Below are 24,733 nucleotides of genomic sequence, written 5' to 3' on the forward strand. Positions count from 1 at the left end.
AGCTCTTGTATCTCATTTGAACTATTGGTTTCTTCCTTTGACTGGGCCATATTCTCAATCTTCTGAGTGTGGACCATTATCTTCTGCTGCTGGCGTCTGGGCATTTAGTCAGATTTCCCTGGGTGTCGGACCCAACAAGGTTGTAAGATTTTTCTGTGAAATCTCTGGGTTCTGTTTTTCTTATCCTGGCCAGTAGGTGGCACTCGTGGCACACGTTTGTCTCACGTGTTTGGAATGGATCCCCCCGGTCACCGATCTCCGTGGCCTGGGGATTTCCGATCCAATTCTCTCCGTTGGTTCAGGGGCCGTGCGTGGTGGGGGCGTCAGCCGCTGCGGCTTGAGGGGAACCTGTGGCTGGTCGCCAGCTACAGCGGGCCCGGGGAATTCGCCACCAGACCAGGAAATCGCCCGCAGGGGAGGGGCGTCGGTCACCGGCCGCTGTGGCCTGGGGAATTCCCTACCAGACCAGGAAGCCGCCCCCCGGGGGGGGGGGGCCACTGTGGCTTGGATAGCCCTCTGATCCGAGACTAGCAGCCACGGACTCGAAGCCGAGACTGGAAGCCGCCCGCAAAAGAGGGGCGCCGGCCGCCTCGGCTTGGGAAACTTGCCTCTCCGAGACTCTCAGCCGGCCCGGGAAGGAGCAATCAGTAATTCTTAATATCATCACATAGTTGCACATTCATCATTTCTTAGAACATTTGCATCGATTTAGAAAAATAAATAAAAAGACAACAAAAAAGAAATAAAATGATAACAGAGAAAAAAAAAGATTATACATATCATACCCCTTACCCCTTGCTTTCATTTACCACTAGTATTTCAAACTAAATTTATTTTAACATTTGTTCCCCCTATTATTTATTTTTATTCCATATGTTCTACTCTTCTGTTGATGTAGTAGTTAAAAGGAGCATGAGACACAACATTTTCACTTTCACAGAGTCTCATTGTGAAAGCTATATCATTGTTCAATCATCATCAAGGAACATGGCTACCTGAACACAGCTCTACATTTTCAGGCAGTTCCCTCTAGCTTCTCCGCTATATCTTAACAACAAGGTGATATATACTTAATGCATAAGAATAACCTTCAGGATAACCTCTCAATTCTGTTTGGAATCTCTCAGCCATTGACACTTTGTCTCATTTCACTCTTCCCCCTTTGTTCGAGAAGGTTCTCTCAATCCCTTGGTGTTTATTCTCAGCTCATTCTAGGGTTTTTCTCAGTCCCTTGATGCTGAGTCTCAGCTCATTCCAGGATCTCTGTCCCACGTTGCCAGGAAGGTCCACACCCCTGGGAGTCATGTCCCATGCAGAGAGCGGGAGGGTGGTGAGACCGTTCTTCATGTTGGCTGGAGAGAGAGGCCACATCTGAGCAACAAAAGAGGCTCTCTTGGGGGTGACTCTTAGACCTAAATTTTAAGTAGACTTGACCTATCCTTTGTGGGGTTAAGTTTCATATGAACAAACCCCAAGACTGGGGGCTCAACCTATAGCTTTGGTTGTCCACACTGCTTGTAAGAATATCAAGAATTCAACTTGGGGAAGTTGAAGTTCTCCCCACTCTCACCATTCCCTGAAGGGGGCTTGCAAATACTTTTCCAGTCACTGATCAAATCACTCTGGGATTCATCGGGGCATCACTCTGGACAAACCAACAAAATCTCATGTGCTACCTGAGATTCCAAGTACTTATGACCTTCAATCAAACTATCTACATGCGTTATATTAGGAAATGCTCTAGTCAAAAGATAAATTTTGTAACAAATAAACATTTTTTGCTTTAGTCTCACACATAAGGTGACATTTTAAAGTATTAATTATCATCTATTTTCAGCACCCTGCAATAATGACATTCCTTTGTTCTTCCTCATGCAAAAACATTTTTAAAATTTGTACATTGTACATTTCACCATCATTATACACTCTAGGCATTCCTAGATTATACCATCTTGATCTTTACCATCTATCTTTCTTTCTGATTTCATCTATGTCCCCAGCCCTCCTCCCTCTATCATTCTCACATGCAGCTTCATTCAGTGTTTTAACATAATTACATTAGAGTTAGGTAGTATTGTGCTGTCCATTTCTGAGTTTTTATATTCAGTCCTGTTGCACAATCTGTATCCCTTCAGCTCCAATCACCCAATATCTCACCCTATCTCCATCTCCTGATGGTCTCTGTTACCAAGGAAGTATTCCAAGTTTATTCACTAATATCAGTTCACATCACTGAGACCATACAGTACTTGTCCTTTTGTTTCTGGCTAATCACACCCAGCATAATGTCCTCAAAGTTCATTCATGTTGTTACATACTTCATAACTTTATTCTATCTTACAGCTGCATAACATTCCATCTTACATAAATGTCACAGTTTGTTTAGTCAATTGTCTGTTGATGGACATTTTAGCTGTTTCCATCTCTTGGCAATTGTTAATAATGCTGCTATAAACATTGGTGTGTAAATGTCCATTTGTGTCCTTGGCCTCGTGTCCTTTGAGTAGAGACAGCATATAGATGGGTCCTGTTTTTTTAATCCATTCTGCCAGACTATGTCTTTTGATTGGAGAGTTTAATCCATTAACATTCAGTGTTATTACTGCATGGGTAGTACTTTCTTCTACTATTTTGCCTTCTGGATTTTGTATGTCATATCTAATTTTCCTTCTTTTTACCTTTACTCATAGTCTTCCTTTCTACACTCTTCTCCACACCTCTCTCTTCTGTCTTCACGTCTGTCTCTAGTGTTCCCTTTAGTATTTCTTGCAGAGCTGGTCTCTTGGTCACAAATTCTCTCTGTGAATTTTTGTCTGAAAATGTTTTAATTTCTCCCTCATTTTTGAAGGACAATTTTGCTGGATATAGAATTCTTGATTGACAGTTTTCCTTTTTTAATAATTTACATATATTATCCCACTGTCTTCTCGCCTCCATGGTTTCTGCTGAGAGATCTGCACATAGTCTTATTGGGCCTCCCTTGTATGTGATGGATTGCTTTTCTCTTGCTGCTTTCAAGATCCTCTCTTTCTCTTTGACCTCTGACATTCTGACTAGTAAGTGTCTTGGAGAACGTCTATTTGGATCTATTCTCTTTGCAGTACGCTGCACTTCTTGGATCTGTAATTTTAGGTCTTTCATAAGAGTTGGGAAATTTTCAGTGATAATTTTCTCCATTAGTTTTTCTCCTCCTTTTCCCTTCTCGTCTCCTTCCAGGACACCCACAACATGTATATTTGTGCGCTTCATATTATCATTCAATTCCCTGAGTCCCTGCTCATATTTTTCCATATTTTTCCCTGTAGTTTCTGTATCTTGTCGGATTTCAGATGTTCCATCCTCCAGTTCACTAATCCTAACCTCTGTCTCTTGAAATCTACCATTGTAGGTTTCCACTGTTTTTTTTCATCTCTTCTACTGTATCTTTCATCCCCATAAGTTCCATGATTTGTTTTTTCAGACTTTCCATTTCTTCTTTTTGTTCGTTCCTTGCCTTCTTCATATCCTCCCTCAATTCATGATTTGGTTTTTGATGAGGTTTTCCATGTCTGTTCGTATATTCTGAATTAGTTGTTTCAGCTCTTCTATCCCGTTTGAACTATTGGTTTGTTCCTTTGACTGGGCCATATCTTCAATTTTCCTGATGTGATTTGTTATTTTTTGCTGGCGTCTGGACATTTAATTACCTTAATTAGTTTATTCTGGTGATTGCTTTCACTTCTCTTACCTAGGGTTTTCTTGCTAGATGAATTTGTTGTCTATCTGTTCTTTGACCTTCAGTTCAGCTTTTTCTGGACCTCTAGCTTAGGTTTGTTTAACAGATGATAATTTTTCAGTTCTTGTTTTCTTGTTTCTTGCCCTGCTTGTATGGTGCCTTTTCTCTCCCCACCCTTAGGAGGGTCTATGTAGGTATTATAGACTCGAGCCAGGTTTTCCCAGACTAAACTGGCCTCCTATCGGGGGCAAGGAGTCACCTGCATCAGTTTTCCCTGAGGGTGAGATCCAGCAGGTTAAAAGACTTTCCTGTGAAGTCTCTGGGCTCTTTTTTTCTTAACCTGCCCAGTACGTGGCGCATCTGCCTGCGGGTCATACCAGCAAAAGATGTTGCGGCACTTTTAACTTTGGAAGACTCTCCCTGCTGGGGGCATGGTGGAGACAGAGGAGAGGTTGTAGGCTGGTTTTAATGGCTTCAAATTGCCAAGCCCTGGGGTCTGAGTTCCTTGATGGAGGGATTCCACCTGATTTGGGCTTCACCTCTCTCCTGGGGAAGGCACAGGTGAGAGACAGCCTTGAAAGCAGCTCATTTCTGCCTATGCCTGGGGCAGTTGCAGCCTGAGAACTCCCGCCACTGAATCCAGAGGCTGCCAAGTCTCTAGACACAGCCACAAAAGCCTCCGTTTCCTCCCCTTTCCTCTTTTTCCAGGAGCTCAATGAGTGACCTCTGACCAGGTTAGAGTGTCTTTCCTTTCCCTCTGGGAAGCCGCCTGTTGGGGAGGGGCGCCGGGCACCGCAGCTTGGGGAACTCACGGTTTTGGGGAGGCTTGCAGCCGGTCCAGCTGGTCCCGACTGGGGTATGCTGTGTGTCCGGTCACTGATGTGGCTCCAGGAGCTGTTCAGTACTGTTTCTAGTTATTTAGTAGTTGTTCTGGAGGACGAACTAAAATGCGCACATTGCTAAGCCGCCATCTTGGCCCCTCCTCTCTCCTCTTGTAATTTTTTTAATTAATAAAAAATTATTAAAAAAAAAGATTCACCCATATTGTCACATGTATCTTCATTGCCTTTTAGTGCTGAATAATATTCTATTGTGTGTACATACCACATTTTGCTTAACCATTCATCTTTGATGGATAGTTGGGTTGCTGTGCTAGTTTGAAACTATTGTGTATCCCCAAAAAGCTGTGTTCTTTAACCCTGATTCAGTATTGCTGGGTGGGATCTTTTGATTAAGTTGTTTCCATGGAGATGTGACTTATCCAATTGTGGGTGGGACCTTTTAATTAGGTGGTTTCCATGGACATGTATCTCCACCCATTCAAGATGGGGTTGCTTACTGGAGTCGTTTAAGAGGGAACCATTGTGGAAAAAGCTTTAGAGACCAAACAGCTAGAGGCTTTGGAGATGAAGGAAAGTGCCCTAGGGGGAGTCTCATGAAAGAAGAAGTTGGGAGATAAAGCTAGCAGACGTTGCCATGTGCCTTCCAGCTGAGAGAGATGATCAGACAGCATCAGTCTTTCTTGAATGAAGTAACGTCTTGTTGGTTCCTTAATTTGAACATTTTCACAGCCTTAGAACTGCAAATTTGCAACTTAATAAAATCCTTTTTTTAAAAGGCGTTCTATTTCTGGTATATTGCATTCTGGAAGCTTTAGCAAACCAAAACAGGTACTTCCAACTTTTGGCAATTGTGAATAATGCTGCTATGAACATCAGTGTGCAAATATCTGTTTGAGTCCCTCCTTTCAATTTATCTGGTTATATACAGAAGTGGCTTGCAAGTTATACAGTAATTCTATACCAAAGTTTTTGAGGAACTGCCAAACTGTTTTCCACAGCGCTGCACCATTTTACATTCCCACCAGCAATGAACGCATGTTCTTATTTCTCCAAATCCTCTCCAGATTTGTTACTTTTTGTTTTTTAATAGCAGCCATTCTAGGGGGTGTGAAATGATATTACACTATGGACTTCATTTGCATTTCTGCAAACCATAAACAAAGATGTTTAGCATCTTTTCATGTGCATTTTGCTATTTGTATATATATCGTCTTTGGAGATATGCTTATTCAAGTCTTTTGTCCATGTTTTTTTTAATTGGGTTTGACTTTTTGTTGTTGAGTTCTAGGATTTCATTGTATATTCTGGAAATTAAATACTTATTGGATGTGTGGTTTCCAAATATTTTCTCCCATTCTGTAGGTTGCCTTTACTGTCATGATAAAGTTCTTTGATGCACAAAAGTTTTTAATTTTGGTGAAGTCCCATTGATCTATTTTTTTATTTTGTTGCTCATACTTTGGGTGTAAAGTCAACGAAGCCATTGCCTAACACAAGTCCTGAAGAAACTTCCCTTTATTTTCTTCTATGAGTTTTACAGTTCTCTCTTATACTTAGGTCTTTGATCCATTTTGAGTTAATCTTCCTATATGGTGTAATATAGGGATATACACCATATGATTACTGAAAATCACTTTTCCCAGCACCATTTATAAAGAGACAATTCTTTCTCAATCGAGTGGACTTGGCAGGCTTGCAAAAAATCAATTGGCATAAAACAAACAAACAAACAAAAACAAATTTAAAAACATTAAACATATGTGTGAGACTAAAGCAAAAAATGTTTATTTGTTACAAAATTTATATTTTGACTAGAGCATTTCCTAATATAACTCATGTAGATAGTTTGATTGAAGGTCATAAGTACTTGGAATCTCAGGTAGCACATGAGATTTTGTTCGTTTGTCCAGAGTGATCCCCCGATGAATCCCAGAATGATTTGATCAGTGACTGGAAAAGTATTTGCAAGCCCCCTTCGGGGAATGGTGAGAGTGGGGAGAAATTCAACTTCCCCAAGTTGAATTCTTGATATTCTCACAAGCAATGTGGACAACCAAAGCTATAGGCTGAGCCCCCAGTCTTGGGGTTTGTTCATATGAAACTTAACCCCACAAAGGATAGGTTAAGTCTACTTAAAATTTAGACCTAAGAGTCACCCCCAAGAGAGCTTCTTTTGTTGCTCAGATGTGGCCGCTCTCTCCAGCCAATATGATGAGCAGTCTTACCACCCTTGCCCTCTCTGCGTGGGACATGACTCCCAGGGGTGTGGACCTTCCTGGCAACGTGGGACAAAGATCCTGGAATGAGCTGAGACTCAGCATCAAGGGACTGAGAAAACCCCTAGAATGAGCTGAGAACTAACATCAAGGGATTGAGAGAACCTCCTCGACCAAAAGGGGGAAGAGTAAAATGAGACAAAGTGTCAATGGCTGAGAGATTCCAAACAGAGTCGAGAGGTTATCCTGGAGGATATTCTTACGCATTAAGTAGATATCACCTTGTTGTTCAAGATGTAGTGGAGAGGCTGGAGGGAATCGCCTGAAAATGTAGTGCTGTGTTCCAGTAGCCATGTTTCTTGATGATGATTGAACAATGATATAGCTTTCACAATGAGACTCTGTGAATGTGAAAACCTTATGTCTGATGCTCCTTTTAGCTACTATATCAACAGAAGAGTAGAACATATGGAATAAAAATAAATAATAGGGGGAACAAATGTTAAAATAAACTCAGTTTGAAATGCTAGTGGTAAATGAAAGTGAGGGGTAAGGGGTATGGTATGTATAGTCTTTTTTTCTCTATTATCATTTTATTTCTTTTTCTAAATCGATGCAAATGTACTAAGAAATGATGAATATGCAACTATGTGATGATATTAAGAATTACTGATTATATATGTATAACAGAATGATATCTAAATGTTTTGTTTGTTAATTTTTTAAATTAATAAAAAAAAGTTAAAAAAATAAAAAAATAAAGGGACTTCAGCATTAAATAGAGAAAAAAAAAGTCTTGTAGTAAATGAAGGTCTTTTTAAAAAATTTTCCAAGATATGAAGAGTTCAAACGAGCATGTCTTAAACCATAAACTGTTATTTTTTCATTTATAAAAAAAAAATTAAACAAATCAATTTGGCCACTTATATGATACGTATTTTTTCATCCTTTCATTTTCATCATGTTTATATCTTTGAATTTAAGGTGAGTTTCTTGTAAACAGCATTTTTTGAATACATTCCACCAATTTCTATCTTTGACTAGAAAGTTTAATCTATTTACATTTAAAGTAATTAGTGATAATGCAGAACTTTCTTCTGCCATTTTGCTACATTGTCTTTATAAGTCTTATATACTTTTTTTGTCTCTCAACTCTTCTCTCTCAATTTGCCTCTCAATTAATGCCTTCTTTCATATGTATTTTACTTTTTACATTGTACAATTCTGAATGCCTTCTTTTTTTTTCTGTATATATTTTTCATATATTTTCTTTGTGGTTAACATGGGCTAAAATTTAACATTCTCAATCTATAACGATCATGTTTGATTTTATACCAGCTTAATCTCAAGAGCAAACAGCTACCCTTTTCCTATACCATCAACACTCTCCCACCCAAACTTTTTGGTTGTACTTATTACAAATTATATCTTTAAACATTGTATTTCCCAAAGCATAGATTTATCACTTCTATTTATACATTTGCATTTTTGAACCTGTAAGAATTTAAAGGTGAAATTACATACCAAAAAATACAATACAATGCTATTGGCATTTATAATTACCCATATGATTACCTTTATCAGAGGTCATTATTTCTTTCTGTTGCTTTCCACTGTTCTAGTGTCTTTTCCTTTCAGTCTGAAGAGCACTGTTCAGCATTACTTGTAGGGCAGATCTATCAGTGACAAACTCCCTCAGTTTTTCTTTTTCTAGGAAGATTTAAATCTCTCCCCTCATTTTTTTTTCACATGGGCGGGCTCCAGGAATCGAACCCAGGTCTCTGGCATGGCAGGTGAGAATTCTGCCACTGAGCCACTATTGCACCGCTCTCTCCCTCTTTTTTTTTTTCCTAAACATGGGCAGGAACCGGGAATCAAACCGAGGTCTCTGTCATGGCAGGCAAGAGCTCTGCCTGCTGAGCCACCATGGCCCACCCTCCCTCATTTTTGAAAGATATTCTTACCCCATCTAACATTCTTGGATGGAATTTGTTTTCTCTCAGTACTTTAAGTATTTCAACCAGTGCCTTCTTGATTCCGTGGTTTCTGCTGAGAAACTGACAATCTTTTTGGGACCCCTTGCACATAGTAGGTTGCTTTTCTCTTGCAGCTTTCAGGACTCTCTCCTGCATTCAACAGTTTGACTATTTTATGTGTAGGTGTATTTCTCTTTAAGTTTATCCTGTTTAGTGTTCCTTGGGATTCTTGGATGTGCATATTCACTTTTTGGCTTTTTTTTATAAGATTGGGAAGTTTTCTGTTATTATTTCTTTAAATATTACTTCTGACCTTTTCTCTCTTTCTTTTCCTTCTCGGTTTCCCATAATGTATATATTGGTATGCTTGATGATTTCCATAGGTCTCTTAGGTTGCTTCTTCTACTTCTGTTTTCTCTTCCTCAGCCTCATTCATTTCAATTGTGTTGTCTTCAAATCCACTGATTTCTCTTTTGCCAGCTCCAATCGGCTGTTAAAACTCATTAAGGAAGTTTTCATCTAGTTATTGTGGTCTTCAACCCCAGTAGTTCTGTTTGACTGTGTTGTAAAAGTGCTGTCTCTTTATTGAGAGTCTCATATTGTTCATTCATTGTTCTACTGACCTCCTTTAGTTTTTTCTCTATATTTCACTTCTTTTCCTTGAGCATATTGAGGATCATTTTTTACAAGTCTTTATCTGGCCACAGTCTGGTCATCTATATTGATGTTTTCTGGATTTTTATCCTCTTCCTTTGGATGGCCTATCATTTCCTGTCTCCTTGTTTGTCTTGTAATCTCTCACTGGACACTGAGTATTTTAGTATTTTAAAGTCTTAATTCTGGGACTTAATCCCTGAGCTATCTGTTCCTTGAGTTTGTATCCAGAAAGTAATATGAAAGAGATTTCCTTAAGTGCCAGGAGATAATAAACTCAAACAAGCCAAGGCAAGAAATACCTTTCACAGCCTTTGCAATTTGACTTTCTGTTAGCTGGTGCTTGCCTTGGCTTGTTTGCTAAGAGTTCAATCCTCCCATCAAGAAGGTCACAGGAGACATATGGAAAGTACAGGGTTATCCCTGCCTTTTCTGAGCCTGTGTCTTGTCCTGGGCTTGTCCTTGCTAGTGGCCTTAGAAGTTCCCCTATTTACAGAAATTTGATGTCCCCTTTACTCCCTATGAAATAGTCATTCTTTCTCTCCAGGTGCTTTATTGTAGGACTTAAAGTAGGCAAACCTTTGCTCCAGGCTGCTTGATTGTTTCTTTTACTGCTTTAGCTATCCTAAGCTCCTTTTGCCTGCATGGCAAGTTCTGGGTGTGGGAGATGAGTCTGAGAGGAGTTTCCTATATCAGTCTTTCCCAGTTGGAATAAGGCCAGGGACCCATAATGGGAATGCCAGAACCTTCCTCTATGGCTTTTTGAAACTGTTTTCTTGATTTGGCACTTGCTCAATTAACGCAGCCCTTTAACTGTTTTCTGTAGCTTTGAGGAACAATATTTTCTTTAAGACTCCTGCTTCTTTTCCCTGAGGTGGGTTGGAATAATGGCCACCTTCAGAGCAGACCCCAGCAATCTGAAGTAGCTGATCACAAGCAGTGATCAGCATTCTGATCACATACCTCTGGATCTAGGGTAACTAGGTCTTTTATACCTTGTCACTAGCAAGCTGCACCAGGAGCCAGGGTTGAGGACCCCACTGCTGCCTGCCACAAGGCTGCTTCATGGAGAGTGAAATTTACCACAACTGACCAGCTTCTTCCTCCAACTGTTCCCTGGATGCTACACAGTGTGCTACTAGACTCTAGAGTTCAAAAGAGTTGTTTCAGACTGTGCTTGCCAGTTCAATAGTTGTTCTGGTGGAGAGCCAGATTCCTAGAGCTTCATATTCTGCCATCTCCCCACCATCCTCTCCTAGATCTTATTAATTTTAAAGAAAAGATGGAATTCTAGATTTTTATAGGAAATCTCCCTTTTATAATTTTAAATTAATTAAAAATATTTTAAGCATTATATAGACTAAACAAAACACATCTGCCCCAGGATATAATTTGTAGGTTGTCATTTGTAATCTCTGCCTTATTCTCCAGAGATATCAGGCTTATGTTTTCAAAGAGTACAGATAAGTGTCAAAACCAAGAGAGAGAGAAGACAATATCAGATAAGCCCTTTGTATAGCAAAAGCCTCTGTCTGTTGAACTTTATTACCACAGAAATGGTATGGAATAAACCTTTTGTATTTGTGGAGTTGAAAAGAAAGGCCCCAACTCTTGGGAAGTGGAATGAATACCCGAGGAGAGAAAGAGGAAATTTTTCCAAGTGTCCAGCAAAGCAACAATGGAATATATTCATATACAGTGCCCTTGAAGGTGGCTTTATACAACTGAGGGCAAAAAACTACACCTAAGCCTAAGTAAATGGAGCCCTTGGTTATTGTGTAAGGAAGTGATGTCCTCCTTTGACAGCACCAGCAGCATTTTCTGAGAGCTAGGCAAGCAAAACAGCACCATTGAGTGATGTGAGAGTGCTAACTGGACCAACATGTAGCATGCGAAGTTAGACTAATCTCCCTAAGAGTCTGCTTTATCACTTAGGATTTTTAAAAAGCATCTTTATTGAGGTATACTTGACATACAATAGTCTCACATACAATCTGATGTTTTGACATACATATATACCCATGAAACAATCATCAAAGTTAAGAGGGTGAACGTATCATACTCTCCCAATTTCTGTGTCCCTCAGTAATCCTGCCCTCTCATCCTCCTCATCCCCTGCATTCTCAGACAACCACTTAACCGCTGTCACTGTAGGTTAGTTTATGTTTTCTAGAATTCTATATAAATAGAATCATAGAGTATATATGTATTCTTTTTTTTTTTGTCTGGCTTCATACACTCAGCTTAATTATTTTGAGATTCCTCCATGTTGTTGTACATACAAAATAATTCCTTCTTTATTGCTGAAAATTATTTCATTATATAGCTATTTCACAATTTATCACCAGTTGATAGATAGTTGGATTGTTTCTAATTTTGGATTATTACAAATAAAGCTACTGTGAACAGTCATCTTTGTATGAACACATGTTCTCTTTTCTCTTGGATCAACACATATAGGAGTGGAGTGACTGAATCAAAAGGTGGCTTGCATTTTACCTTTTAAGAAACTGCCAAACTTTTCCAGAATGGTTGTATCATATTAATCCAATCAGGAGTGCATGAGCATTTCAGCTGTAACACATACTTGCCAAAACTCACAATGGTCAGTATTTTTAATTTTAGACATCCTAATAAGTGTGTGGTAGCAGCTCATGATTTCAATTGGCAATTTCCTTAATGACTTAACGATGTAAAGCATCTTTTCATGTGCTTATCTGCCATCTACATATCTTCCTTGTGAAGTATTCAAGTCTATGCTCATTTTTATTTGATTGTTTATTTTCTCATTATTGAGTTTTGAGAGTTCTTTTTATATTCTGGATAGATGTTCTTCATCATTTGATTTGCAAATATGTTATTTCAAACTGTGGCTTGTCTTTTCACTCTTTTAACTGTCTTTTGAAGAGCAGAGTTTTAATTTTGATAAAGTCTAATTTATCAAAGTTTTCTTTTATGGATCATACTTTTAGTGATATATCTAAGAAATCGATGTCTAACCCAAGGTTACAGAGATTTTTGCTTATGTTTTCCTCCAGACATTTTTACAGTTTTAGCTTTCACATTTGGGTCTATTATTCATTTTGAGTTAATTCTGGACGTGGTGCAAGGTTCTTTTCTTTGTAAATGGATATCTAACAATTTTAGCACCATTTGCTGAAAAGACTATCCTTTTCCCACTTCATTACTGCCTTTGCACCTTTGTCTGAAATCAGTTGTCCATATGTGTATGGGTCTTTACCTTTTGACTCTCTGTTCTGTTACATTGATCTTTTTTCTATTTTTACACTAATGCCATATTGCTTAGATTACTATTGTTTTATAAAAACTGTTAGAATCATATTAATTGGAGGGATTGTCCTCCAGTTTTGTCTTGGAGTTCTTTTGGCTACTCTATGTCCTTTGAATTTCCAAATGGATTTTAGAATCAGTTTGTCCATTTCTGTACTAAAGCCTACTGGGATTTTGATTGGGATTGCATTGAATCTATGGATCAACTTGGGGAGAAATGGCATCTGCACTGGTTTGAAAATATTATGTACCCCAGAAAAGCAATATTTTAATCCTGATTCCATTTTAGTTATTTCTTAGTTTTTTTCCTAGAGACCACATTATATTTAGTGAGTGTGTCCCATTAGGCTTCTTTTGGCTATAGTAGTTTGTCAGACTTTCCTTATTTTTGATGATCTTGAGAGTATAGAGGAGTACTGGTAAGCTATTTTAGAGACTGCCCCTCAATTAGGGCTTCTCTGATCTTTTTTTCATGATTAGACAGGGGTTATAGGTTTTGGGGAGGAAAATCAAAGGGTAAAGTGTCATTCTTATCACATCATATCAAGGGTACATACTATCAATATGACTTATCACTGTTGATTTTAATCTTGATTACCCTGCCTAAGTAATTTTTGTCAGATTTCACTACTTTAAAGTTACTCTTTCCCCCAGCCCTTTCTATACTGTATTCTTTGGAAAGAAGTCAGTAAGTATAGTTCATGCTAAAGGAGTAGGGAGTTTTGTTCCCCTGCTTGAGAGTGAAATATCTACAGAAGTTTTTTTTTTTTAATTCTTCAGCATGGAATACTTGTCTATTTTCTTCCACTTATTTATTTCTTTAATCATTTATTTGTATCAGTATGGACTCATGGATATTTATTTTATACTTTGGGTTATAATCCAATGCTACTTTAGTGGGGTGGGGGAGGTGGAGGACAAGTCTCAAATTCTAGAGGCTGATGTTCCAGAACCAGAAATGCATGGAGTAGGGGCTTCAATATGTGAAACTGGACTGGCCACAGATGTTACAGAGAAAGTGGTGTTTGGAGAGAGATGCATGAGTGAACAAACTCTAAGGAAATGGCATTTGAGCAGAAATCTGAAGGATAGTAGGTGATAACTGGGATGGGGGGCGTCTGAGCATTCCAGGTGGAACAGTATCTGCTAAAGCCCTGAGGCAAAAGGGAATGTGATGGATTTGAGAAACTATATCTCCAGTATGGTTGGAGGACAGAAGGCAAGGTTGGCCATCAGACTGGAGAAATAGGAAGTAATCAGATCATGAAGAAACTTGCAGGTCTTGGAAACGATTCTGACCTTTACCTGGAAGTGATGGAAATTAACTAAAGTGTTTTAAGGGGGCAAAATGGTATGATTGGATTCATATTTCAGAAAGATCACTTCAGATGAATGTACAAAATGGACTTCACCTTTTTTCAACCTTTTAGGAAAAATCAACTATCATTAGTGGCTTTTGTAGTGATCAGCTGTTTCTAAAAATCCAAGTCATGTGAATTGAAAAATTATAATATAGCCTGTGAATGTTTGAAGAGCAATACCTTAAACACTGCTAGATTTTAACAAAAATAGCAGACCAATACCAGTTCCAAGAAACATTACTCTGATAATATGTATGTTGGATATTTCTGGAAGAAATGAGGCCAAAGCTGATCACTATAATTAAAATGTTCTTTACGTATAAAGCAGACCATATTTGATTAGAAATGAATTACAACACTGACCACTTTAAATAAATCAATGCACCTAATATCTGGAAGTGGTTCTTAACCCTTTCTAGATATTAGAATCACCTGGACAGCTTTTGAACTACATTAATTACCAGGCCCTATCTGGGATTTTAGTTTGTTTGATCTGGAGTTATATTAAAGATTAAAACTCGTTTGTAAATAATAATGGCTAAACATTAAAATTAATAACAAGACCAAGTACAATGAGAATATAGGGCAACTGGAAATCTCAAAAATTACTAATGGGAGTATAAGATTATACAATGACTTTGGAAAAGTTAAGCATATACTTAACTATTGGACCAAGAAATTCCATTCTTAGGTATTTACCGAGAAAAATGATTCAAAAAACATCTACACAAATGCTTTATACAAAATGTTCATAGCAGCTTCATTCATAATAATCCCAAACTAGAAATAACCCAAATGTCTCTCAACAGGTGAGTGGATAAACTAATTGTGGTACACTCACACAATGAAATTTTACCCAGAAATAAAAAGGAACAAATTAATGATCCACACAATGACATTGATGAAGCACCATGCAAAAGAATATATACTGTATGTATAAAAGAATATATGCTTAAATAAATAATAAGGGGAACAAATGTTAAAACAAATTCAGTAGATTGAAATGCTAGTGATCAATGAAAGCGAGGGGTAAGGGGCATGGTATGTATGAATTTTTTACTGTTTTCTTTTTATTTCTCTTTCTGAATTGATGCAAATGTTCTAAGAAATGATCATGAGGATGAATATACAACTATGTGATGATATTGTGAGTTAGTGATTATATATCAAGAATGGAATGAGCATATGGTAAGATTGTTTGTGTTTATATGAGGTTAAGTTTAATTTAAAAATAAGAATATATATATATATATATATATATATATATATATATATATATACACTGTATAATTTCATTGATATAGAATTCAAAAATTGGCAAAAACTAATGTATGGTGACAGAAATCAAATTTGGAACAGGCCAAATCCAGGGGAATGACTGGGAGGGGTACAAGGGAACTTTTAATATGATGAAAATGTTATATATTTTGATGAGAATAGTGGTTAAATAAGTGTATACATTTGTCAAAATGCACCAGAACTACCTGCCAGACAGAAATGTGCTATTATCTGATGGTGACATCTGTCTGAGAACTGTACACACAAAATAGGTGCATTGGTTGTATGTAATTTAGGCCTCAATAAAATCAGTTTAAAAGAAAAGCAAATAGAAGAAAACATCCAATTTGTCCCTTTCTCCCAGTTCTCTCCCTACACTTCTGGCCAGTTCTTTTTTCCTTTCTTTTTTAAAAATATTGTGATTGAGAAATCTTCACACACATGAAGTCCATACATGATATAAAATCAATGGCTCATAATACCATCACATAGTTGTGTATTCATCACCATAATCATTTTTAGAACATTTGCATCACTTCAGAAAAAGAAGAAAGAAAAAACTCATATATCCCATACCCCTTACCCCCCTCTCCTTGACCACTAGTCTTTCAATCTACCCAATTTTTTTTACCCTTTATTCCGCCTGTTATTTAATTATTTTTTTACTCTTCAGTCTATATCCTGGATAAAAGGAGCATCAGACACAAGATTTTCACAATCACACAGTCACATTGTAAAAGCTGTATAGTTACACAATCATCTTCAAGAATCTAGGCTACTGGAACACAGCTCAACAGTCAGGCACTTTCCTCCAGCCACCCCAATACCCCATAAACGAAAAAGGGATATGTATACAATGTATAACAATAACCTCCAGAATAATCTCTCAACTCTGAAATCTCTCAGCCATTGAAATTTTACAAAATATATATTTTTAATTTTTTAATTTTAAGAATAACTGGAACAAAGCAACAGGACCAAAGTCATGGTTTGATATTGGTTTTAAATTATTGGCTTATTTTTTATTTTGATATTTCATGAGTTCATGATAATTGAGCATTGGCTGAATTTTCTTGGTTAGGGAACTTGGAACCTAACTGCGCTTCTTTTAAATGCATAACAACATCCTCTTCCCCCTCCAAATTTAAAACTTTCTGGCATCAGTCTGAAAACTGAGAAAATTACTTAACCATTGCTTCTGCTTAGAAAAAAACAGTGAAAAACAAAATTGTCTATGAATACTTACATCGTCTTTCAATTATCTTGGGGTAAATTGGTCCTATAAAAAGTTTTTATTTGGAGGGAGGGGTGCTTTCTTTGTAAGACTGGACTTTTTCTTTAAACTCTAATGATAACCAGTACAGTTTGAAGGAAATTAGGAAAAGGATGGAAGAAGAAGAAATGAGGATAATAAATTAGAAAAACTTCTTTTAGAAGTTAAGAACACTAATTTTGGAGTGTTTCAAACTGAATCTCATTCTAGTGAGAGAGTTTGTCTGATATTTGACATATGTATGAATAAGAGTTTGATTTGATTGCTCAAACACATCTGGTGAAGAAATTTTAAGCATTGCCTGTTATATCATTTAGACACCATGAGGTCCTTTAAAATTTTTGAATGATTTTCATTAATTTCTTCACCACTAATTTATTTTTTTGAAATCAAAGGAATCTCTGGGAAAGAAAGAAGAAAATCTGGTTTTTCAGCTCGGTTTGGGTAGTCCAGACATGAAATAGATTAACTATATTAATAGCAAATGGTATTAATTTGTAGAATTGCACATTTTCCCTCTTTTCAGGAGTCTGAGAAAAGGAACTTAGCAAATCAGAGAGCAAAATAAGATATTAGTAAATGTTTCCATATTAAAGATGAAGCTTTTTCAACTTACTGTGCAATGTGGGAGTGGGAGACCTCAAGTCTTTGGTCAGCACATTCGATAATTTCTTCATATGATGTAACCTTGAAAAAAATAAGCTAAACAAATGATTCTCTGATAAATTCTAAATTTTTTTTAATTTTGTTTATTTTTGCTTTTTTTCTCTTTCTCTACAAATGGGAAGTTCAATAATGTGATTCCCATCAATGAAAGCTTTATAATCAGCAAAATATCTTCCTTTAATTTAATTTATTTATTTATTTTGGGGGTGCATGGTCCGGGAATCGAACCTGGGTCTCCTGCATGGAAGGTGAGCATTCTAACCACCGAACTACCCACGCACCCCTCCTTTTATTTTGAGACCCGGAATATGAATAAATATATAATTATAATGTGACTGCTCATTATGCAGGAAAAGTTCAAGTGTCCAAACATGGAAAACTGTCGTGAATCAACTATAATAATACAGAGGTCTTCCACACAAAAATAGCCTTCGGAAGTATTATTTTAATATTAAGAAAAATTGGTTCATCTAGCACTAAGGATTAGCCTATTTTCTTAAAAATGATGCAGTTGCAAAAGTGTAAACTACAATACAAACTTTGTAAGATTTAGAATTACCCTGAAAATTAGGTAACAACACTAAGACTTGAAATTGCTTGCAGCAGAATACATAGAAACACACAATGTTCTTTGCTAGCTTTCATCTGAAAGGTTAATGGGGGCAGTTTATAATGTCATTATGAACTAAAAGGATCATTGTGGGTATATTGTACAATTCCTCATAGCCTTTTTAATTCCAAAATTCCATTACTTCAGTATCTGGCATAGTTTTAAAAAGACAAATATATCTGTAAGAAAATCTGTACCTTATTTATTAAGTTGCCTAGATGTCTTTGATACTTGTCATTTTCTTCAATAAGTCTGTTGCAGTGATCTTCTTTTGACTCTAGAAGTTTTCTCAGTTTTCCAATCTATGGAAACAGTAAAAATACTAACCTGAAAACTGCCATGAAAGTCATATATGGATGCTAAGGACAAATGAGCACAAGAAGCTATCCTTTATTTGAATAGTCTCATAAACTGAGTTGTACTACAGGTAAATTATGAGATGCTATGAATCAGGTCCTGGTTAGACTGCACTTAGGAGAAACAGATGAGTAGAAGTTACAATGGTGTCTAATCTTTTCTCTTATTTTAGAACTTGAAACAGCTTTGCAAATAATTAAATATCTGTGAATGCACACAAATATTTATCAAGTCCAAATCTTCATTACCTCTTTTCCATAGATAACCAATGTATATGCTAATTTGATTCCATCTGAAGCGAAGCACTGATGCTGTGCTTGATAATGCATTTTCGGGTTTAATAAAAATTCTCCCTTGCATATGGGACTACGGGTTTTGAAAGAGGCTCCATTGAATGTGTTTCATATTTTGACCTAGGTTAAAACTTAATTTGCAAGAAAATCATTAAAAGTTTAAAACTGTATCTCAAAAGGTGATATCTAGGATTAATTATCAGGAACCAGTATTCGCAAGTTCCCCTAGCAGTTACCTTAATTTTCAAAGCAATTATAGAAGAAAAACTACAGAAAAATTTCCCATTAAATAACGACGTTAAGAAAGCCATCAATTCTTGAAAATTTTTAAATATATTTATGTGTCTGGGGTGAAGCATAGGAAATACTAGGGGAGCAAATTTGCTGCAGAAACAGCAACCTTCTTTTTCTCTCTTAGAGTACTAGACTAATGGGGACTACCAAGTCAGTTGTCCTGCTTCTCTGACTTCCATGCCTTATTTAAGATAGATATTGCAGATAGTATCTCAAATTAACAGATGGAACTGAGGTGAAGAGAATTTAAAAGATTTATGAAAGGACAAGACTAGAAGCGGAAGAGCAGAGACAAGAATCTATAATGATTCATGTAGGGCTTTTCCATTCCATTTCATTGCCTCTTCTCAGCACATCCGCATGAATTTTTACCAAGTCAGCATGGAATTCCTTTTGTCTGTGTTCCATTATAGACTTTATAGCATATTTTGAATTTTATTTTAAGTGGCTTCCAAGATCAAAATAATAAACTTTTTAAGCCATCAGAGTGGCTTTTCATTTGCTAACTTCAGACTGAAGAAAGAACAGCAAAAGATTTCTTAAAGGATAATATTTATTTTACAGATAAAGATTCTCCAAAAGTTCATTTTCTGGATTACAGTGAAAAGGAATCCAAAATTTTAAATTTCTACTAAAGAGTTTAGATTTCAACAACTTTGCAAAGTATAACTGATAAAGAATAAACTGCACATATTTAAAGTATACGACCTGATAAGTTTTGACATGAATAGAAACATGCAACATGACCACAATTAAGATAATGAACATATATCACCCTCCCCATCACTAAACTTTCCTGTTGGCCCTTTGTAATCCTTCAAAGGACTTTCACTGCTCCACACAAGCCCCAGGCAACCTCTAATCTGTTGAGCTGCTGTCATGTAGACTGGTTCACATTTTCTAGAATTTTATATAATGGAATCAAACTGTATTTACTTTTCAAATCAGGTTCTTTTCCCTCAGTAATATGGAATTATTTTAAGATTTGTCCATACCACATCTATATCAGTAATTCACTCCTTTTTTATTACTGAATAATATTTCATTGTATGGATATACCAGAATTTGTTTATCCATTCGCCTATCGATAAATGTTTGGGTTGCTTTCAGTTTTGAGCTAATGCAAATAAGGAGGATATGAACCTTAATATATGAGCTTTGTATAAACACATGCTTTCATTTCTCTCAGGCAAATACCTAGTTGTAGAATGAGGGAGTATGTTTAACTTTTTAAGAAACCCCAATATGTTTTCCAAAGTAGCTGTGCCATTTTACATTCCCACTAGCAGCGTATGAGAGCTTCATTTGCTCCACATTCTCTTCAACACTTGTTATGATCAGACTTAAATTTTAGATATACTAGTAGGTGTGTAGTGGTATCTCACTGTGGTTTTAATTTGCATTTCCCTAAAACTTAATGATTTTGAGCCTCTTTTCATGTGCTTATTTACCATCCATATAGCTTCTTGGTGAAGTGTCTGTTAAAATCTTTTGCCTGTGTGTTTATTTTTTGAAATCTAATTGCTAGTTTTCTTATTATTAAGTTTTGAGAGTTCTTTATATTCTAGATATTTAACTCTTTTCCTTAATATTTTAAATAGAAAAGTTTTGGAAAACATGCAATCTCTTAAAGTCATAACCCTAAAAAAAGTCTGAAGTATCTGCATGAAAGCATACCAAAAAGTACTTTTTAAAATGTGAAGTAATATTTATGTAATAATTTAAAGGGTGGGGTGGTGACAACATAGCTTTTTGAATACTATTAATGGAAACTGTCTTGTCTTAAAGTGGTATCCTTTTCCTTGCTGTCTTGGAGATGCTATCATGCTTTAGGGCTGGATGTTTGGAAAACTGAACCCACTCAAAAGTCTCCACCAAAAGGAAGCAGATGTTGAATAAAAGGAAGAGAAGTGAGGGTTAATATAGTGAATTTAAATGCATTTGACAATACAACAGGGGATGCGGCCCACTAAATGCCAAATAGATGATAGGTCAGGTGAGAGCAGAGCTCAAAGTACTATTCTGCCTTGGACCCTCCTATTTACTAGACAGTTCGCAGACACAAGCCTTCTCTAGTAGGCTCTGCTTACCTGGTCGTAGGTTTCTGGATCCACAGATAACTGTGTCTTGGTGCTACCACATCCCCACCCCACCCTCCTAGTTGGTCAGTGATGCTTGAGGCTTCCCTGACACTCTTTCAAAGATTTTTGGCTTTGATTTTGGCATCTTCTGTTGCCTCTAGAGAGGATCTCAGTTCTCATTGTAAAACTCCCCCTACACTCCCCATTCCCTGCTGAGTTAGACTCCATGACTAAGTGAAGTAAGAAAAGGAGAATTCAGTTTTTATAAACAAGCTAAATTGAAGAAAAAGCAAAAAATCTTTAGATGGGTAGCAATCTGTGAATATGTGGTGTATGAATTTAGAACACCTTGGCTTGGGGAGCAGTACGGAGTCTGCACATATGGATATTTATTCCATCACAATTCTTATTCTTTGAAAATAAAAGTGCATGTGTTAAAATTTGTGCTAAAAAGAATTGTTAAATTCTGCAGTGTTAAAATCTGAAGATGAAACTGTCCCACAGATAAAACTAGTAAAGCAACATATTGAAAAATGTCCTCTCTTACTAGAAGTATAAATTAAAAGGGAAATTGCTTTTTAAAAATTTAAATAATAACATTTCAGGCTGGGGAAGTTTTGATGGAACAGTAACACTGACATACTGATGTTTGCAAGGTAAATTTCAACTTTTTTGAAAATTCATTTGATTGTGTATATAGGGACCATATGTGTATTTATACCTTTAGAGGCAGTAATCCTACTTCCATAATCTATTCTAAGAAACTAACCCACAGAAGAGAAAGCCCTGTAGCCAAAAGTGGAAAGAACCCAAATATCCAAGAAAAGGAATAGTTAAAACAATTGTTTAATATCCATTCTATATGTAATATTATGCATCCATTAAGAATTATGTAAAATATTTGACATATTAATAAAATTTTAAAATAATTTATGCACATAATGATTTTCAACTCTATAAAAATGTGGACAAAGTCTGGATGCATCTGAGATTTTCTAGTATGAACTACAATTTATTTGCATATTTAAAATCTATGAAGGAATGAAAATGAGCAAATTAGAGCTATACCCGTAGCAAGGAAGAATCTCACAATTATAAGGTTGATACACAAAATATGAGAGCATTTTTATAAAGAGAAAACAATATTACCCATCGTTTAAAGATACATATATATATATGCAGGGAATTTTATTTAAATGATGTAAATGTAAACGCCAAATTCAGGATAATGGCTCCTGCTGGGGTAGGAGAGGGAGAATGCAACTGGAGAGGGGATGCAGGGGCTTCAAATACATTTATGATGTTTACTTCTTATAAGTACCGCGCGCTAACCGATTGCACAACTGGAGCTCCAATGTTTACTTCTTAAACTGGGTGTTAAATTATTTTTTGCAGTGTTGTTGCCCGAAATATTTAAAATAGGTATCTTTAAAAATTGCACCACAGGGGAATTCCGGGTAAAGATGGCGGCTTAACAACTTGTGCGTTTTAGTTCGTCCTCCAGAACAACTACTAAATAACCAGAAACAGTACAGAACAGCTCCTAAGGCCACGTCAGTGACCAGACACACAGCGTACCCCAGTCTGGACCAGCTGGACCAGCTGTGAGCACCCCCCAGAACTGTGAGTTCCCAAAGCTGAGGCGGCCAGTGCCCTCCCCCACAGGCCGCTTCCCAGAGGGGAAAGGAAAGGACTTTACCAGAAGCAGGGACTGGGCACAATCAAACACCAATTGTGGAACTAATTAACAAATTCTGACTACTAAAAATAGGCCCCCAGCTTAGGTGAACCTGATCAAAGCAGAGGTTGCTCATTTTTGCCCCGGCGCCAAGGGGGGCAGGACTGACAGAAAAAGGGGGAAAAAAAAATAAGGAAACAGAGGTTTTTGTGGCTGTGTATCTACAAAGGCTTGACTGCCTCTGGATACAGCGGCAGGACTTTTCAGGCTGCAACTGCCCCAGGCATAGGCAGAAGTGAGCTCTTTTGGGGGCTTGTCTGGAGCCTGTGCCTTCCCCAAGGGAGGGGTGAAGCCCAACTCAGGTGGAATCCCTCCATCAAGGAATTCAGACACCAGGGCTTGGTAATTTGAAGCCATTAAAACCAGCCTACAACCTCTCCTCTGTCTCCACCACGCCCCCAGCAGGGAGAGTCTGCCAAAGTTAAAGGTACCGCATCATCTTATGCTGGTGGGACCTGCAGTCAGACAAGCGCCACACACAGGGCAGGATAAGAAAAACAGAGCCCAGAGACTTCACAGAAAAGTCTTTCAACCTGCTGGGTCTCACCCTCAGGGAAAACCGACGCAGGTGACTCTTTCCTCCTGATAGGAGGCCAGTTTGGTCTGGGAAAATCTGGCTGGGGTATATAATATCTAAGTAGACCCTCCTAAGTGTGTGTGTGTGTGTGGGGGGGGAAGGCACCGCACAAGCAGGGCAAGAAACAAGAAAACAAGAGCTGAAAAATTCTCCTCTGTTAAGCAAAACTTAAGCTAAAGGTCCAGATAAAGCTGAACGGAATGTCAAGGAACAGATAGACAACAAATTCATCCAGCAAGAAAACCCTAGATAAAAGAAGTGAAAGCAATCTCCAGAATAAACTAATTAAGGTAATAAAATGCCTGGACACCAGCAAAAAATAACAAATCACAATAGGAAAATTGAAGATATGGCCCAGTCAAAGGAACAAACCAACAATTCAAATGACATACAGAAGCTGAAACAATTAATTCAGAATGTACAAACAGACATGGAAAACCTCATCAAAAACCAAATCAATGAATTGAGGGAGGATATAAAGAAGGCAAGGAAAGAACAAAAAGAAGAAACTGAAAGTCTAAAAAACAAATCACAGAACTTATGAGAATGAAAGACACAGAAAAAGAAATGAAAAAAACAATGGAAACCTACAATGGTAGATTTCGAGAGACAGAACATAGGATTTCTAAACTGGAGGACGGAACATCTGAAATCCGACAAGAAACAGAAACTATAGGGAAAAAAATGGAAAAATATGAGCAGGGACTCAGGGAATTGAAAGACAATATGAAGCGCACAAATATACGTGTTGTGGGTGTCCCAGAAGGAGAAGAGAAGGGAAAAGGAGGAGAAAAACTAATGGAGGAAATTATCACTGAAAATTTCCCAACTCTTATAAAAGACTTAAAATTACAGATCCAAGAAGTGCAGCGTACCTCAAAGAGAATAGATCCAAATAGACATACTCCAAGACATTTAATAATCAGAATGTCAGAAGTCAAAGAGAAAGAGAGGATCTTGAAAGCAGCAAGAGAAAAGCAATCCATCACATACAAGGGAAGCCCAATAAGACTATGCGCAGATCTCTCAGCAGAAACCATGGAGGCGAGAAGACAGTGGATAATATATGTAAATTATTAAAAGAGAAAAACTGCCAACCAAGAATTCTATATCCAGCAAAACTGTGCTTCAAAAATGAGGGAGAAATTAAAACATTTTCAGACAAAAAATCACTGAGAGAATTTGTGACCAAGAGACCAGCTCTGCAAGAAATACTAAAGGGAACGCTAGAGACAGATACGAAGACAGAAGAGAGAGGTGTGGAGAAGAGTGTAGAAAGGAAGACTATGAGTAAAGGTAAAAAGAAGGAAAATTAGATATGACATACAAAATCAAGAAGGCAAAATAGTAGAAGAAAGTACTACCCATGCAGTAATAACACTGAATGTTAATGGATTAAACTCTCCAATCAAAAGACATAGTCTGGCAGAATGGATTAAAAAACAGGACGCATCTATATGCTGTCTCTACTCAAAGGACACGAGGCCAAGGACACAAATGGACATTTACAC

The 24,733-nt window shown here is 37.2% G+C and overlaps 1 protein-coding gene across 12 annotated transcripts in view; it reads right to left on the bottom strand.

The window, feature by feature from the left end:
* CAGE1 (cancer antigen 1) overlaps positions 1-24,733 on the bottom strand; it is a 110,652-nt gene that overhangs the window by 21,083 nt on the left and 64,836 nt on the right. For all 12 annotated transcript variants that reach the window (XM_077144005.1, XM_077144006.1, XM_077144000.1 and 9 more), the window contains 2 exons: positions 18,080-18,184; positions 17,223-17,293 (listed from right to left, as the gene is read on the bottom strand). In XM_077144005.1, the coding sequence (XP_077000120.1) occupies positions 17,223-17,293; positions 18,080-18,184 (176 nt within the window). The remainder of the gene's footprint in view (positions 1-17,222; positions 17,294-18,079; positions 18,185-24,733) is intronic.

This window comes from Tamandua tetradactyla, chromosome 25 (assembly GCF_023851605.1).
Source record: "Tamandua tetradactyla isolate mTamTet1 chromosome 25, mTamTet1.pri, whole genome shotgun sequence".
Classification (NCBI taxonomy): Eukaryota; Metazoa; Chordata; class Mammalia; order Pilosa; family Myrmecophagidae; genus Tamandua; species Tamandua tetradactyla.